This window comes from Oncorhynchus kisutch, linkage group LG7 (genome assembly GCF_002021735.2).
Source record: "Oncorhynchus kisutch isolate 150728-3 linkage group LG7, Okis_V2, whole genome shotgun sequence".
NCBI classification, from domain to species: domain Eukaryota; kingdom Metazoa; phylum Chordata; class Actinopteri; order Salmoniformes; family Salmonidae; genus Oncorhynchus; species Oncorhynchus kisutch.
In genome coordinates, this window is record NC_034180.2 from 18092231 (window position 1) to 18108354 (window position 16124).

Sequence of the window (16124 nt, forward strand, 5' to 3'; positions counted from 1 at the left end):
TCCGAGACCAGGCCCAAATTCCTGTAATTCGCATGAAGAAAAGACAGAAATACAGGGGGCGGAGATCGGGGTGCCTTGTGAGAATTCGTCAGTGTGTGGGTAACCCGCCTCTACCATCCGTTCTATTGGCCAATGTGTAATCACAGGAGAATAAACTGGATGATCTCCGTTCAAGACGAACCTACCAACAGGACATTAAAAACTGTAATATCTTATGTTTCACCAAGTCGTGGCTGAACGACAACACGGATAATATACAGTTGGCTGGGTTTTCTGTGCATCAGCAGGACAGAACAGCTACATCTGGTAAGAGGGGCAGGAGTGTGTGTCTATTTGTCAATAACAACTGGTGCGCGATGTCTAATGTTAAGGAAGTCTCAATACCTCATGAGGTAGAGTACCTAAGCTGTATATAAGCTAAATTGTAGACCATACTAAGCTGTAGACCACACTATCTACCACAAACGGATGCTCACACTAAGACCTCACTCAACGAGCTGTATAAAGCCATAAGCAAACAAGAAAATGCTCATCAAGAAGCGCCACTCCTAGTTGCCGGGGACTTTAATGCAGGAAAACATAAATCCAATTTACCTCATTTCTACCATGTCACATGTGCAATCAGAGGGAAAAAAACAACAACAACCTCGAGACCATCTTTACTCCACATACAGAGACGCATACAAAGCTCTCCCTTGCCCTCCATTTGGCAAATCTGACCATAATTCTATCCTCCTGATTCCTGCTTACAAACAAAAACTAAAGCAGCAACTACCAGTGACTCCCTCAATACAGAAGTGGTCAGATGACGCGGATGCTACGCTACAGGACTGTTTTGCTAGCACAGACTGGAATATGTTCTGGGATTCATCCAATGGCATTGAGGAGTATACCACCTCAGTTACCAGCACCATCATTAAGTGCATCGACGACGTCGTCCCCACAGGGACCGTACGTGCATATCCCAACCAGAAGCCATGGATTACAGGCAACATCCATACTGAGCTAAAGGCTAGAGCTACCACTTTCAAGGAACAGGACACTAAATCCCGCTATACCCTCAGGCGAACCATCAAACAGGCAACGCGTAAATACAGGACTAAGATTGAATCTTACTAAACCAGCTCTGATGCTCGTCGGATGTGGCAGGGCTTGCCAACTACTACGGACTACAAAGGAAAACCCAGTGACGCGAGCCTACCAGACGAACTAAATGCCTTTTATGCTCGCTTCGAGGCAAGCAACACTGAAGCATGCATGAGAGCATCAGCTGTTCCGGATGACTGTGGGATCACGCGCTCCATAGTCGATGTGAGCAAGACCTTTAAACAGGTAAATATTCACAAGGCCGTAGGGCCAAACAAATTACCAGGACGTGTACTCCGAGCATGCGCGGAGCAACTGGCAAGTGTCTTCACTGACATTTTCAACCTCTCCCTGACCAAGTCTGTAATACCTACATGTTTCAATCAGACCACCATAGTTCCTGTACCCAAGAAAGCGAAGGTAACCTGCCTAAATGACTATTGCCCCGTAGCACTCAGGTTGGTAGCCATGAAGTGCTTTGAAAGGCTGGTCATGCTCACATCAACACCATCATCCCGGAAACCATTGACCCATTCCATTCACATACCGCCCCAATAGATCCACAGATGATGTAATATGAATTACACTCCACACCGCCCTTTCCTACCTGGACAAAAGGAACACCTATGTGAGAATGCTGTTCATTGACTACAGCTTAACGTTTAACACCATAGTGCCCACAATGCTCACTAAGCTAAGGACCCTGGGACTAAGCACCTCCCTCTGTAACTGAACCTTCCTGATGGGCGTCCCCCAGGTGGTAAGGGTAGACAACAACACATCTGCCACATCTGATCCTCAACATGGGGGCCCCTCAGGGTTGCGTGCTTAGTCCCCTCCTGTACACCCACGCATGCTTGGCCAAGCACGACTCCAACACCATCATTAAGTTTGCAGACGAACACAACACTGGCCACCGGCAATGATGAAACAGCCTTTAGGGAGGAGGTCAGAGAACTGGCAGTGTGGTGTGAGGACAACAACCTCGCCCTCAACATAAGCAAGACAAAGGAGCTGATCGTGGAATACAGGAAAAGGAGGGCTGAACACGCCCCCATTCACATCGACGGGGCTGAAGTGGAGCGGATCGAGAGTTTCAAGTTCCTTGGTGTCCACATCACCAACAAACTATCATGGTCCAAACACACCAAGACAGTCATGAAGAGGGCACGACAACCCCTTTTCACCCTCAGGAGACTGAAAAGATTTGGCATGGGTCCTGCCATCCAGGACCTATATACAAGGCGGTGTCAGAGGAAGGCCCAAAAATTGTCAGACTCCAGTCACCCAAGTCATAGACTGCTCTCTCTGTTAACGCACCACAAGCGGTAACGGAGCACCAAGTCTAGGTCCAAAAGCCTCCTTAACAGCTTCTACCCCCAAGCTATAAGACTGCTGAACAATTAACCAAATGGCCACCCCAACTATTTACGTTGACCTCCCCCTCCCCTGTTTGTCCTCGCCGTTTGTTATCTATGCATAGTCACTTTACCGCTACCTACATGTACAAATTACCTCAACTAACCTGTACCGCCGCACATTGACTTACTTATATAGCCTCTTTATTGTTATTTTACTGTGTTACTTTTGTTTATTTATTTAATATTTTCTTAACTCTATTTCTTGAACTGCATTGTTGGTTAAGGGCTTGTAAGTAAGCATTTCATGGTCAGGTCAACACCCTGTTGTATTTGGCACATGTGACGAATACAATTTGATTTGATTTGAAACCCTTCACTGGCAGTGTTTCTTTACATCCTCCTTAGACCACCATCACCAGCCATAAAAGGGGAAACCACAAGGGCTCAGTCAGTCATGTCATTCTGAAAGCTGGACGGTCTGGGGTGGGCTGGGCTAGTCATACACACCACTCTACTCTCCGGTCTCTCCTGGCAGTAAAAGACATGTCAGTGGTAACCTGAGAGTCCCCATCCATCCGTATGAGGAGGATCTGTCGGACTGGATGGATTCCATGGTGCTCTAGTCTAACGTTATGCAATGGTTCTGCTAAATGTTTGGATTAAATGACATGGCCAGCACTGTCTATGAATGTTCAATTTCAATACTTAGTCATTAACCATGCGCAAACATGTTTCGGCCAAAAGCAGTGTGTAAATGGTATGCAGATTCCCAATGTCTGAGGCCAAATGTTTCCCAAGGGCAAGTGACAGAGAATTTATATTGACTCTCAGGAAGCACAAATTAATTGGGCAGACTAGAGGATAAATCCTGTCATAATTTCACATGGTTCTGAAGCATAGCGTACTAGACTTGTTTCCAGTCGAAGTGCCCAACCAAAAAACATGTCAGGAAGAGAATTACGTAAATCATCATCAAGATGAGACCATTCAATCCGTCAGTACCCCAACAGCCTGACAGAAGGTGGTAACTTTCTCCACAGGATATCTCCTTTTTGTGACAAGACGTTGTGTTCCCTGTAAGTTCTGGGTTGTGTTCATAAGGCACCAAACGAAAGAAAACAGACAAACAGAGTGGGAGTACCTGGACGTTTTCTGTTGCATGCCCTAATGAACTAGCTACTTCTCCACAATGCACGACACTACCCTGGCCTGAAGTCTACCATTATGTTGATCTGTTCCAGATGTGACCTACCTACAGAATACCTCTTTCTTTCAGCCACAAGCTATGGAAACTCAGTAACCTCTGCTACTGGTAGAGCTGGGGACCTTCTGTACATTCATAGAATGGGGGCCCTTTCCAGCTTTAGGATGCGTCCCAAATTGCACCCTATTACCTACGTATGTAGTGCACTACATTTGACCAAGGCCCATGGGGCTCTGGCCAAAAGTAGTGCACTATATAGGAACCAGGGTGCCATTTGGGACACAGCCTTGGTTGTGATTGAGGGAAGAAGAATGTCAGCAATGCAGTAGCTTATTAGGAAGTAGCCAATTAGGTGTTAAAAAATATATATTAGGGGGTAAAATATTATGAATGGACATTTCAGGGAAAGAGGAAGGATAGAGAACTGCATCTTGTGTAACTTCTGTAAATGTAGCCTACATGAATAGGCTTTTGATCACTGTTGAGTTTACCTGTCAAGCACTCAAACATGCAGGTGGATGTCAAACATATAGGCCAACCCACTGTTTGGTAAGACGTACACACAATAGATTGTCATTGACTAAGCAAAAAGCTTTACCTTACACTGACATTGAGCCAGGTTAGCACATGCCCACTTCAAGCCTGGGCATTGCCTAACATGCTGACCACACAGCTCTCGTTGCAAAATAAATGTACACATACATGTTATTCAATCATTGCACCCACACTGCTCGCGCACGCCAACGAGTGTCTGCGTTGCAAAGCGCTAAAATAGAAGTCAGTTCTATTTGTGACGCGCTGCAAGTCCTGCCTCTCCCATCTCCTCATTGGTTATACCCACATGGGTAATTGAAAGATGAACTGAGGTCGGTCAGTTCTGGTAATACACCTTATTATGAAAGTTAGATGCCAATTGCCATATAAAGTCCAAAGAAGAAAAAGCCTGGAAGGAGTAGAGACTAGAAACGATTCGGTTGACCGTTTTATTGTGTGGATTAATTGTCCGAGTAGAGGACCTTGGACAAGGACAAATCCCAGGACAAATTAGCTAGCAACAGCAAGCTTGCTAAATATGACAAATTAGCTAGCAACTGCAAGCTAGCTAGATAAATTGCCAGAAATGTTTAATGCTTTTCGACGTGTCCCCAAATTAATATAATTGGTTCAGTTTGTTTTGATATTTCAACCTGGTGACGTGATTGCGGTTTAGGCATGGTGTAAGCAAAAGGCTTGAAACTAAGGTTTCAAACAAAAACACGCACAAACACACAAATACACTGGCACTCTAAAATACACACTCACACACACACACACACACACACACACACACACACACACACACACACACACACACACACACACACACACACACACACACAGAGGAAAGTTTTAAAACTATAGATAGCCTTTATCGTTCCTATGTTCAGTCAACATCACATCTTTCTCAAAGACTATGACTTATTCACAAAAATTTTATAATAAAAATACCAAGCTTTTCACTTTACATCTCACAACCTATACAATTGAGACACTATTCAGCTATGTATAGTTTAAGAGAGCATCTCCACATCAAAAACCACATGATGATTAACTCTTGAACGTTATGGCAAAATGTAGATTTCCTCTTAAATAGACATGCCCAAAAGTAATTATTTTCTACGAGATGGCAATAAACAATCACTAGTAATGCTGCATAGTTCTAGAAAGGTCTGGAACTCACCTTTCTGGTAAAACAAAAGTGGGGGAATGATGACTGAAATGTTTTCAAAATATAGTAACAATCAAATTGTAAATTACTTACTGTAAGAGTTCACCTTTCTTATAACTGTAAAATAAATAGGATCATATTTAGTGACTACAAATATGGCCCCATTTCACTGACTTGAGTGTTAGCGGAAATCAGACAGATGGGGCTTTCTGGCACTATAAGGCACTGGACCCTAAGAAATTCACCGAGTGCCTGGTACACCCAAATGTCCAGAACCGCTCAAAGTTCCCTAAAATAGGGCACTTAACGTCTAAGAGAAGATACAGTCCATTCAAATGGCAGGTGTTTTGGACTATTGGCACTTATTGTTTCTCACAATTAAAGTGATACTTTGAGATTTTGGAAATGAGCATGCTAGCTTAATATACCCATAGACTTCCAGTCAACGCTAATTAGCATTGGATGGCGAAACTACCTCTAACTTCTTTCATACTGGACACAGAGACATAAAAATGGTATCCACGAGTTCATCTGACTCTTTGGAAGTAAATCCCAAAGTATCCCTTTATGTCCACACGTACTGTTCAAATTTGACATAGATTAGAAAAAGCTCAAGATAAACGAACAGGAAAAAAAACATCCTCCCAAAGAGATGGAAGTTACTTATCGGGTAGCAGTGGTACAACCACACACAGATGTTTTATAACACAGTACCTATGGTAATGAGCGACACACACACCTACACACACACACACACACACACACACACACACACACAATCTGCCTGCTGAATTTATCAGTAACAAAACATCCACACGTGAAGGTGCAGGTTACAAGCACAAATTCGGTCCCAATTTGCCACCTACCCCTTTCCCTTGACCCTAACCCCTTTGATGTTTTCAGACCTGTGAGTTCCAACAATACACTGCTTTTGACCCTTTGGATCTGCAAACATTGACAGGTTGGGGCCAAGAGGAAGGGGTAGGAAGATAATTGGGACTACAGACACTAGACTCTCAATTCAGGGGTGGATTTAGAATTTCTATGGGCAAAAGTCCCATAGGTGACGGTTCAAGTTACAAGCTAAAAACCTAGACTCTCAATTCAGGGATGGGCCCTATCAGGGGATGGTGGTGACGACCTGATGCCCTTGTAACAGGAGGGTAACACCAACAGAGAGACTCCCTGTATTGATCTGACGCCTTTCCAAGGACAGACAGGAATGGTATCAGGTTTTACCCATGCCCAGCACACTGACCGTGGATTTGTTACAGACTTTGGGTTGGGCCACTGACGTCCATTTCAGGGAACAGATAAATTAATAATTTTAGGACTGGCTATGATACAGGGAGTACACCAACGGTATCGTATGCACCATCCGACACAGCAGGGATGAGTCGAGAGAGTGAAACCAATGTCTTTGTTTCCAAGCCTATTCTTAGACTAAATTTGACTTTTAAGCAAGATTGCCTGTGCCTATTTGTAAATCCTCATTTATAATTTTTCCAGGACTAGACTCTGCGGTACAGAAATAGGTCATCCCATGTCTGTGTTTGTGGAATCACACTTTTATACTGAACTGGGTCGTTCCGCCAAATGAGTACCTATTGCGTCCCTTTGATATATTTTAAGTAGAAATTGTGCACCAATATTGCATTTTAAAAGCTTGTTATGTTGAATGAAGTGCCCTTTAATATAGACCACATGGGAAATTCAATGACTCTTTTTAATATGAATAAATACTTGCTAAAGTGCCATAATTCAGTATGTTGACGTGTCCCTTCGTGCACCCTTTGAGAGTTCTGGGAAGATTTGAACCGACGTAACCCCAACCATTCTCCAAGTTTTCACCGTCATGTTTTCTCCATGTTCTAACAATGAAAATGTAAAGTTGAACAGGTGCTATTTATGTCAGAATTATTTTTTAAAAGATATGAAGTTACAATACCCAAAAGGTACTAATTTTGTGGACCCAATTAGGCCTACTCTTGAGTCATGTCATACCTGACCTAAAAGCACTAGCACCCAAGCATATGCCAACCACAAAGTAAAAACCAAGCAAACTCCTACAAACTGTGTTTAATGCTGATCATTAAGTTCTGATAGCAAAGACATACAGATACTGTAGCTATGAAGTTTCATTGTAGCAACCATTGGGCTCCATGACAACCAAAGTGTGAGATGCCTGGCGACCATATCTCTGACACTTCACCAAATAGCATTGCTCTACTTCTAGAAAACAAGACCGTGACTAAGACGAACATATTTTAATAGATAGTGAGGAAGTGGCATGAACATTTTGTGTGGTTTAGAGCAAACAGGAAATTGTGTTTTATTTCAATGGCACCAACCAGAGCTGTGTAGTATATGGTTCAGGCACCAACCAGAGCTGTGTAGTATATGGCTCAGGCACCAACAGACACATTTACTGTATGATAATCCATTCTGATTACGCTATTTTAAAATCAAAACATTTCCCCTTGATATGGTGACCACTCCTGTTGCAGGAATTCTCTAAATCCATCTCATCAGTCACCTTAATTCAATTATCAATTACTTTAGTTAAAGAAAGACTTCAACAACAAGATAACAAAAGAGGTGCCTTATTCCCTGTTATAGGATGAATGGATAGGCAATCCTAAGAAGAGGGAGTAATTCTCTCCATAGCCTATCCCTCAGGCAGCACTGCAGTGGCAGTACACACAAGGCTATTACGAACACAGCCTTGTTTTCAGAATCATGCATATCTTCTCTCTGAAAGTACTTCACCTAAATGTAATATCTCAACATGCACCTGGCAAACAGACATGCAGGCACATGGCCAAGGTAATGAATCAGCATAATAGCACAGCAGCAACGAATGGATATTAACAAAAAGGTTTGTCTAAAATGGCATCCTTTATCCTATATAGTAGGCTATATAGGCCAGGGAAACGGGTGCCATTTTGTACACATCCAAAGTACCAGTACCCCCATAGCACCCAAATGAATGAGACCTACTTTGCAGTTTTTGCATCAGGTTGGCAATGTCCTTGGAGGTTCTTCCGGACTGCCATGGTGAGGCCATGTCGTTCTTTCTGCTACTGTCTGGACCACAGCAGGTGATACACTGATGCAGTCGAGACAACAGGAGATCATCCCACGTTACTTTTCTGAGGAGGGCATCCCCTCACGCCCATCCTCTCCCCTCCTTTCTCTGACTCTGTCTCTCTCTCCCTCTCGGTGTGTCTCTCTCTTGCTGTCTCCGTCTCTCTCACTTTCTAGCTCTGTCTCAAGCCGATTTCAGAGGCTTGATTTGGGCTACTGCAGCAAAAGGTCCAATCGAATCTCAGGTTTCAGATAGGGGAACAGCAGCTTTGCTACCCAATGGCAGCTGTCCTTCCAGTCATTGTCTAGAGAGGAGAGAGATGATACATGTGCCAGTCAGTGTGTTTCCTTGAAAGTGACAGCTATCACTGTCAAATATGTATTTATATATGAATATTAACTAAATAAAAGCATTATTCATAGCTCATAAGTCATTATAAATGTGCTTATAATGCATTATATTGAGGCTAGGTACGCTATACGAAGTGTTACCAAAACCCCTAGTATCTATGAATGAAGTAGCATTGTGAAATCATGAGTCAACAGAAAATGCTCTATGAAAGTGACATGAAGTTTACAGCACGCCTACAGTGCATGCATCGTCTGGATAAACAAAAAATGAATGAGCTGTCAAATTTTTTTATTTTGAGTCACACTGCAAACAACAAGTCATTGCATATTAATTCGCTATAATGTTGGTTCCATTAGGAGTTCTTGTCTTGAGTTATTGCGTCAATATTGTCTCGTCTCGAGCTATTGCATCTATTGGCTAGGCAAGAAATGTTCCTTCCCATATGAAATAACTAGAAAAAAACGGAGCATACTCAGTAGTAACACATTAGTAAAACAAATTGACACAAATGGATTAATCTAGTAAAAGAAATGCAACTTTGAAAAGTTGCACTAAATAGAGCATTCAAACGCTTCTTACCCCTACTGTCAATCCTACAGCAAGCGCATGAAGCATTAACTTCAGGGAGGAAGTGTATGTGCGTGTGTTACGATGTTGCCAATGGTAACAATCAAACTCTGTAGCAGTCGCCGTATTTTTAACTATACATTTTTTATGTGAAACATTGTAGCAATATTAAATACTATTTCAGTTCCTTGTAGTTTCTTGCTATTAAAAACGAAGAAAATGGTCCTCGCGCTAAAGTTATCGCGTAGTTATTCGCGCCATGTCAAATTGGAACATTCCTTTCCTTACACTTTAGTTTTTTATGTGCATCTGTCTATCATTTGACTTCACTGCCATCTTCTGATTTCTTCAAGTAATGTAGGTTATTTAGTTATCTAGTCTGCCCTACTGTATGGACCTACAGTGCGCTTATCAGTACACACTACACAGTGCTGCATAGTAAATCAATTGACTTTTATTCAGGAAAGTTTGGGAAACTGTCTATTTATCTAAGCAACCACTTCATACCAGCAATTCAGTGACAGTGTCAATAGATTAATGTAGCCGACATGGAAACCACGGGGTTGGGTAGGTTACTTTCTAAATGTAATCAGTTACAGCTACTAGTTACCTGTCCAAAATTGTCATCAGTAGAGTAAATGTTGGATAACTCAAACTCAGTAACGTAATCTGATTACGTTCAGTTACTTTTAGATTACTTTCCCCTTAAGAGGCATTAGAAGAAAACACAAATGTTTTGGTAAAAGACTAAGGGATGGGCCGGGAGAAATGTAACAACTCTCAGATTAATAGACAGAGCTATTGATGCACTGACCATCCATGATATCAAAATTATTATTTTAACCATGTTATGAGGCTATACAGTGTATGTTTACATTTGCAAAGTTTACAAAACATTGGAGAAAGACAAGCTTATATTGTGGGTTTTCATGGAGTGTGACAGTTGAAATAAGCTCATGAGGCAGTTATACTTTATATTCTTCAAGAATCATTGGATATATATATATATATATATATATACACACTACCGGTCAAAGATTTTAGAACACCTACTCATTCAAAGGCTTTCTTTATTTTCACTCTTTTCTACATTGTAGAATAATAGTGAAGACATCAAAACTATGAAATAACACATATGGAGTCATGTAGGAACAAAAAAAGTTGTTAAACAAATCAAAATATATTTTAGATTCCTCAAAAAGCCCAAACCAGATGCGATGGCGTATCGCTGCAGAATGCTGTGGTAGCCATGCTAGTTAAGTGTGCCTTGAATTCTAAATAAATCATGACAGTGTCACCAGCAAAGCATCTCCACACCATTACACCTCCTCCATGCTTTATGGTGGGAAATACACGTGGAGATCATTGGTTTACCAAATCTCCGTCTCAAAAAGACACGGCGGTTGAACCAAAAATCTCAAATTTGGACTCCAGACCAAAGGACAAATTTCCACTGGTCTAATGTCCATTACTCGTGATTCTTGGCACAAGCAAGTCTCTTCTTATTATTGGTGTCCTTTAGTAGTGGTTTCTTTGCAGCAATTCGACCATGAAGGCCTGATTCACGCAGTCCCCTCTGAACAGTTGATGTTGTTACTGTTACTTGAACTGTGTGGAGCATTTATTTGGGCTGCAATTTCTGAGGCTGGTAACTCTAATGAACTTATCCTCTGCAGCAGAGGTAACTCTGAATCTTCCATTTCTGTGGCGGTCCTCGTGAGAGCCAGTTTCATCATAGTGCTTGATGGTTTTTGCGATTGAACTTGAAGAAACGTTCAAAGTTCTTGAAATGTTCTGTATTGAATGACCTTCATGTCTTAAAGTAATGATGGACTGTTGTTTCTCTTTGTTTATTTGAGCTGTTCTTGCCATAATATGGACTTGGTCTTTTACCAAATAGGGCTAACTTCTTATACCATCCCTACCTTGTCACAACACAACTGTTATGGGCAGACAAATCTAAGTTTGAGGATCACAAAGAAGAACATTTGTGAGATGCAGAAAAACATTTAAAGATGCAGAAGGAGTGCTTGACGGCATCTGTCAAGCATGGTGGAGGCAATGTGATGGTCTGTGGGTGCTTCGGTGCTAGTGGGAGATTTGTGGGAGTGGGAGATGTGGGAGTGGGAGATTTGTACAGGGTTAAAGTGATCTAGAAGAAGGAAGGCTATCACTCCATTTTGCAAAGCCATGCCATACCCTGTGGACGGCACTTAATTGGAGCCAATTTCCTCCTACAACAGGACAATGACCCAAAGCACAGCACCAAACCATGCAATAACTATTTAGGGAAGAAGCAGTCAGCTGGTGGCCTGCACAATCACCGGATCTCAACCCTATTGAGCTGTTGTGGGAGCAGCTTGACCGTATGGTACGTAAGAAGTGCCCATCAAGCCAATCCAACTTGTGGGAGGTGCTTCAGGAAGCATGGGGTGAAATCTCTTCAGAGTACCTCAACAAATTGACAACTAGAATGCCAAAGGTCTGCAAGGCTGTCATTACTGCAAATGGAGGATTCTTTGACATAAGCAAAGTTTGAAGGACAATTATTATTTAAATTAAAAATAATTTCTAACCTTGTCAATGTCTTGACTATATTTCCTATTAATTTTGCAACTAATTTCAGGACATTTCTAAGTGACCCCAAACTTTTGAACAGTAGTGTAATTTACAAGTCCAAAAATGGATGTAGCAGCTACAGGTTGCAGCCTTTAAGTCTATCAAAAGTGTGTGAGTTCGAGCGTGTGTCCATTAGGCCTATGGATAATTTTTTTAATCAGAATGAAAGATTGAGGAATAAAATCCCCACTTTTATTCCACAGGCTGAGTCAGGACAGGCAAGGGTCAAAACCAGGAGGAGACGAAAAAGAGAGACTGGGGGAAACCCAGGAGCGGAGAAACCACTGGTTTACTTGAACAACAAGACAAACTGGTACAGACTGACAGAAAACACAGGTATAAATACCCAGGGGATAAGTGGGGAAGATGGGCGACACCTGGAGGGGGTGGAGACAAGCACAACGACAGGTGAAACAGATCAGGGCGTGACATAGGCAGTTTAAACTTCTTGAATTCAACCATTATTTGGTTCAAATACGTAATGCGCGAATGGCTAAATGAGAGAGCAGCATTGTGATTCACGTCAATGCGCTACGTTGATATCAATAATAAGTGATATCAGTATCACCGTAGACTACACCCCCGCTGTCGGCCTTACCTCCAAGCATTTATTCAAGTTGGATAATCTTTGGATGCTGACAGCAGTCGCACCATTGGAAGACATAGCTTGGACTGTAGCCTGCTCTTTTACCGCAATCCATCAAACACATTTGGTGTGTCATCATAGTGTCTCTGACTTGTGGTCAGATTCGCTCAAGTGGAATAAATTTAAATGTGCACCTTTTTCTATGCTGATTTGAATGTCATTAAGAAAATAGTTAAGTGTCAATGATATTTTTTTTGCAAACATCCTTTCTGAATTTAAAAGTAATCCTCTAAGTAATCTTGTTTTTCAAAAGTATCTGTAATCTGATTACAATATTTTTGCTGGTAATGTAACGGATTACAGTTACCGTGTTTTGTAATCCCTTACATGTACTCCCCAACCCTGCCACTACATTTAACGAAGTTTTAGAGTTTAGGGAGCACAACAATTGAAGGAAATCCCATCAGAGGCTGTATACTTGATAGTGTTCACTGCAGACGTTCCATTGGATAGTGACGTTTTGTTAGGTTTGCTTATCATACATATCTCTTGTGAAACACTTGCGAGACACTTGGAAACATTGAGATTATTGTGTACACTATATCCTCACTGCCCCTATCACTATACCTTACACAATATACCCTTAAAAACACTCTATATAACATGAAAAAGGCTCCTGATCTAAAAGTCACAACGTTGCCATTCAAATACAAGTAAATTACAGCATTTCATAACAGAGCCAAGAAGCCATTGTTCAAGAGGAACATTGATTGTTCATTAATCAAGAGGAAATGATGTCAGAGGAAGCAGCCTTGTTTCCCAAAGTTCTGCCCCACGCAGATAAGAAAAGCACAAGCTAAATTTAAAAAGTAGAGAGAGAGGCAGGAAGCATGACAGCAACATTTCCACTATTGCAAACAAAACAGACAGGAAGAAATGGACCAAGCAGACAGCCTGTCTTGAAAAGAGTCCAGTTCAATGTGCTGCAGTGTTCTCAGTTTGGATGTGAACTACTTTTCTTTCCGTCATTATAATGGCGTTCAATGAGACAAATCCATTTCTGGATATACTAAAATCATTTAACATTGGTAAGAATTTTAAGCCTGCCTTTTTAATGTGTTTATTTTTCATTAAGGGATATGAGTATTCTATCTTTAAATGACTGCATTAGTCTTATATAATACTACTACTACTAATATATGCTATTATGCAGACGCTTTTACCGCTTTTATCCATACATTTTACGTATGGGTGGTCCCTGTAAGCAAACCAACTACCCTGGAGTTACAAGCACCATGCTCTACCAAAGGACCACTCAACTTCTGTTTAGTTCTGTGTTCATAGTACATGTGTTATCAAAGTTATTGTCTGAATTTTACCTACAGTCCGTCCATTAAGTGATATGAGACCATCTTCGAGTAGTCGATTTACCACTGTCGGTTTTTCAGTTGTGAAAATGTAAATTGTGAACCATGGAAGCAATCAATTGCAATTTTCCAAGGAATGTATACTGGCATTTTGAATCTGAAAACTAATTTATCCAACAAGTGAGTTCCTTGCCACTCCATTTTGATCAACCCCAGCAGGAAAAACTGGTTGCAATGATGTCATTACAACCAAATATCAACTTGATTGCCCTCAGTATCAGTTCACCTCAAATACGATGACATTAAATTAGGGAAAATCTAAAAAAGTTGTCTAATATCTTCCTCCTTTTCCTCCAGGGAACCTAGTCCTAGCCTTCTGTCTGTCCATGTTGTTGGGCCTCCTGATTGGAGCGCTGATCTACATCCTCCTAACATGGCTGTCGAGACGCAGAGCATCCACCCGGATTACCAGGCGTCCCAAACAGCAGCACCGCTCAGCCACCTCCCAGCGCTCACACAACCCCATAGCCAACTGCCAAGGCCTCTACCGGAGCACAGTGTTCGACCGGCACAGCGACAACAGCCTCGGAAGAGGTATTCTGAGCCTATATAGACAACCATCGGTGGAGCCGGTTGGCCCACTGGGGAAGAAGACCAGCTCAGGATCATCCACCTTCCGACCAGTGCCCAAGGGCAGCAGGATGGGTCAAGGTGACGGGGCTGAGGGTGACTCTAACAACCAGGATACCTTGCCTCTTCATGACACTACTGCCAACAATTCATCAGCAGTAGATACTGCCTCCCTCATGCCAAATCAACCCCAACGGAATTCTTTTTGGTTGGGAAACAGCAGTCTTAAAGGGTTCCTGCCCACACAGACTCCTCCTCCCACATATGACAGTGTCATCAATGTCTTTCAAGAGACATGCACCTGATGATGTCACCATATGCTGCCTGGGGTACATAGGTTGACTGGTTATTACAGTATAGGCTTTACTACTGGGGGCCTTTGGAAGAGATAGGGGCTCTGTCTTATGGAGAACTGTTCAGTTTTGAGTAAGGTGACCTTTGATCCTTCTTTGGGCCATCGTCCAACCTGCCTTCTATTCAGTCTACTATCTAAGAAATCTAAATAAATAGATTGTGCTCTGACTGACCATAGGTTATGTTTATGTTGAAGAACGGTGTGTATCCCAATGGAATCTATATAAAAGAAGATGAAGGTTCGAGAGGATTGTCTATTATGGCCCACGTTTCTGTGATATGTTGATAAAGTTGTTAATAAAGTTGTAATTATTATCCAGTCTTATGTGATCTATCTACATGTTATACATCTGAACATTTCTGTGATATGTCTGTAGAGAAGAGGTATGATTTTCCATAAAAGCAAAAAAAGAAACGCACCTTTTTCAGGACCCTGTCTTTTTCAAAGGTAATTCGTAAAAATCCAAATAACTTCACAGATCTTCATTGTAAAGGTTTTAAACACTGTTTCCCATGCTTGTTCAATGAACCATAAACAATTATTGAACGTACACCTGTGGAACGGTCGTTAAGTCACTAACAGCTTACAGACAGTAGGCAATTAAGGTCACAGTTATGAAAACTTAGGACACTAAAGAGGCCTTTCTACAGACTCTGAAAAACACCAAAAGATAGATGCACAGGGTCCCTGCTCATCTGCGTGAACGTGCCTTAGGCATGCTGCAAGGAGGCATGAGGACTGCAGATGTGGCCAGGGCAATAAATTGCAATGTCCGTACTGTGAGACGCCTAAGACAGCTCTACAGGGAGACAGGACGGACAGCTGATTGTCCTTGCAGTGGCAGACCACGTGTAACAACACCTGCACAGGATCGGTACATCCGAACATCACACCTGTGGGACAGGTACAGGATGGCAACAACAACTGCCCGAGTTATGTCAGGAATGCACAATCCCTCAATCAGTGCTCAGACTGTCCGCTGATTACGTTCAGTCTAAGAGGCTGGACTGTGGGTTTTGTAGGCCTGTTGTAAGGCAGGTCCTCACCCCACATCACCGGCAACAACGTTGCCTATGGGCACAAACCCACCGTCGCTGGACCAGACAGAACTGCCAAAAAGTGCTCTTCACTGACGAGTCGCAGTTTTGTCTCACCAGGGGTGATGGTCGGATTCGCATTTATTGTCGAAGGAATGAGCGTTA

General features: G+C 42.1%; 2 protein-coding genes across 2 annotated transcripts in view; one reads left to right on the plus strand and one right to left on the minus strand.

Annotated features, from left to right (window-relative positions):
- Positions 1–8737, minus strand: part of syne1b (spectrin repeat containing, nuclear envelope 1b) — a 150420-nt gene extending 141683 nt beyond the window's left edge. The window contains exon 1 of the mRNA XM_031828581.1: positions 8360–8737. Coding sequence (XP_031684441.1) covers positions 8360–8426 — 67 coding nt within the window. The 5' untranslated portion in view covers positions 8427–8737. The remainder of the gene's footprint in view (positions 1–8359) is intronic.
- A 4707-nt stretch (positions 8738–13444) lies between these two features.
- Positions 13445–15236, plus strand: myct1b (myc target 1b). Its single transcript, XM_020487073.2, has 2 exons — positions 13445–13658; positions 14295–15236. Exons 1-2 carry the CDS (start codon positions 13604–13606, stop codon positions 14870–14872), a joined length of 633 nt encoding a protein of 210 aa, XP_020342662.1. The 5' UTR covers positions 13445–13603; the 3' UTR covers positions 14873–15236.
- The last annotated feature ends 888 nt before the right edge of the window (positions 15237–16124 follow it).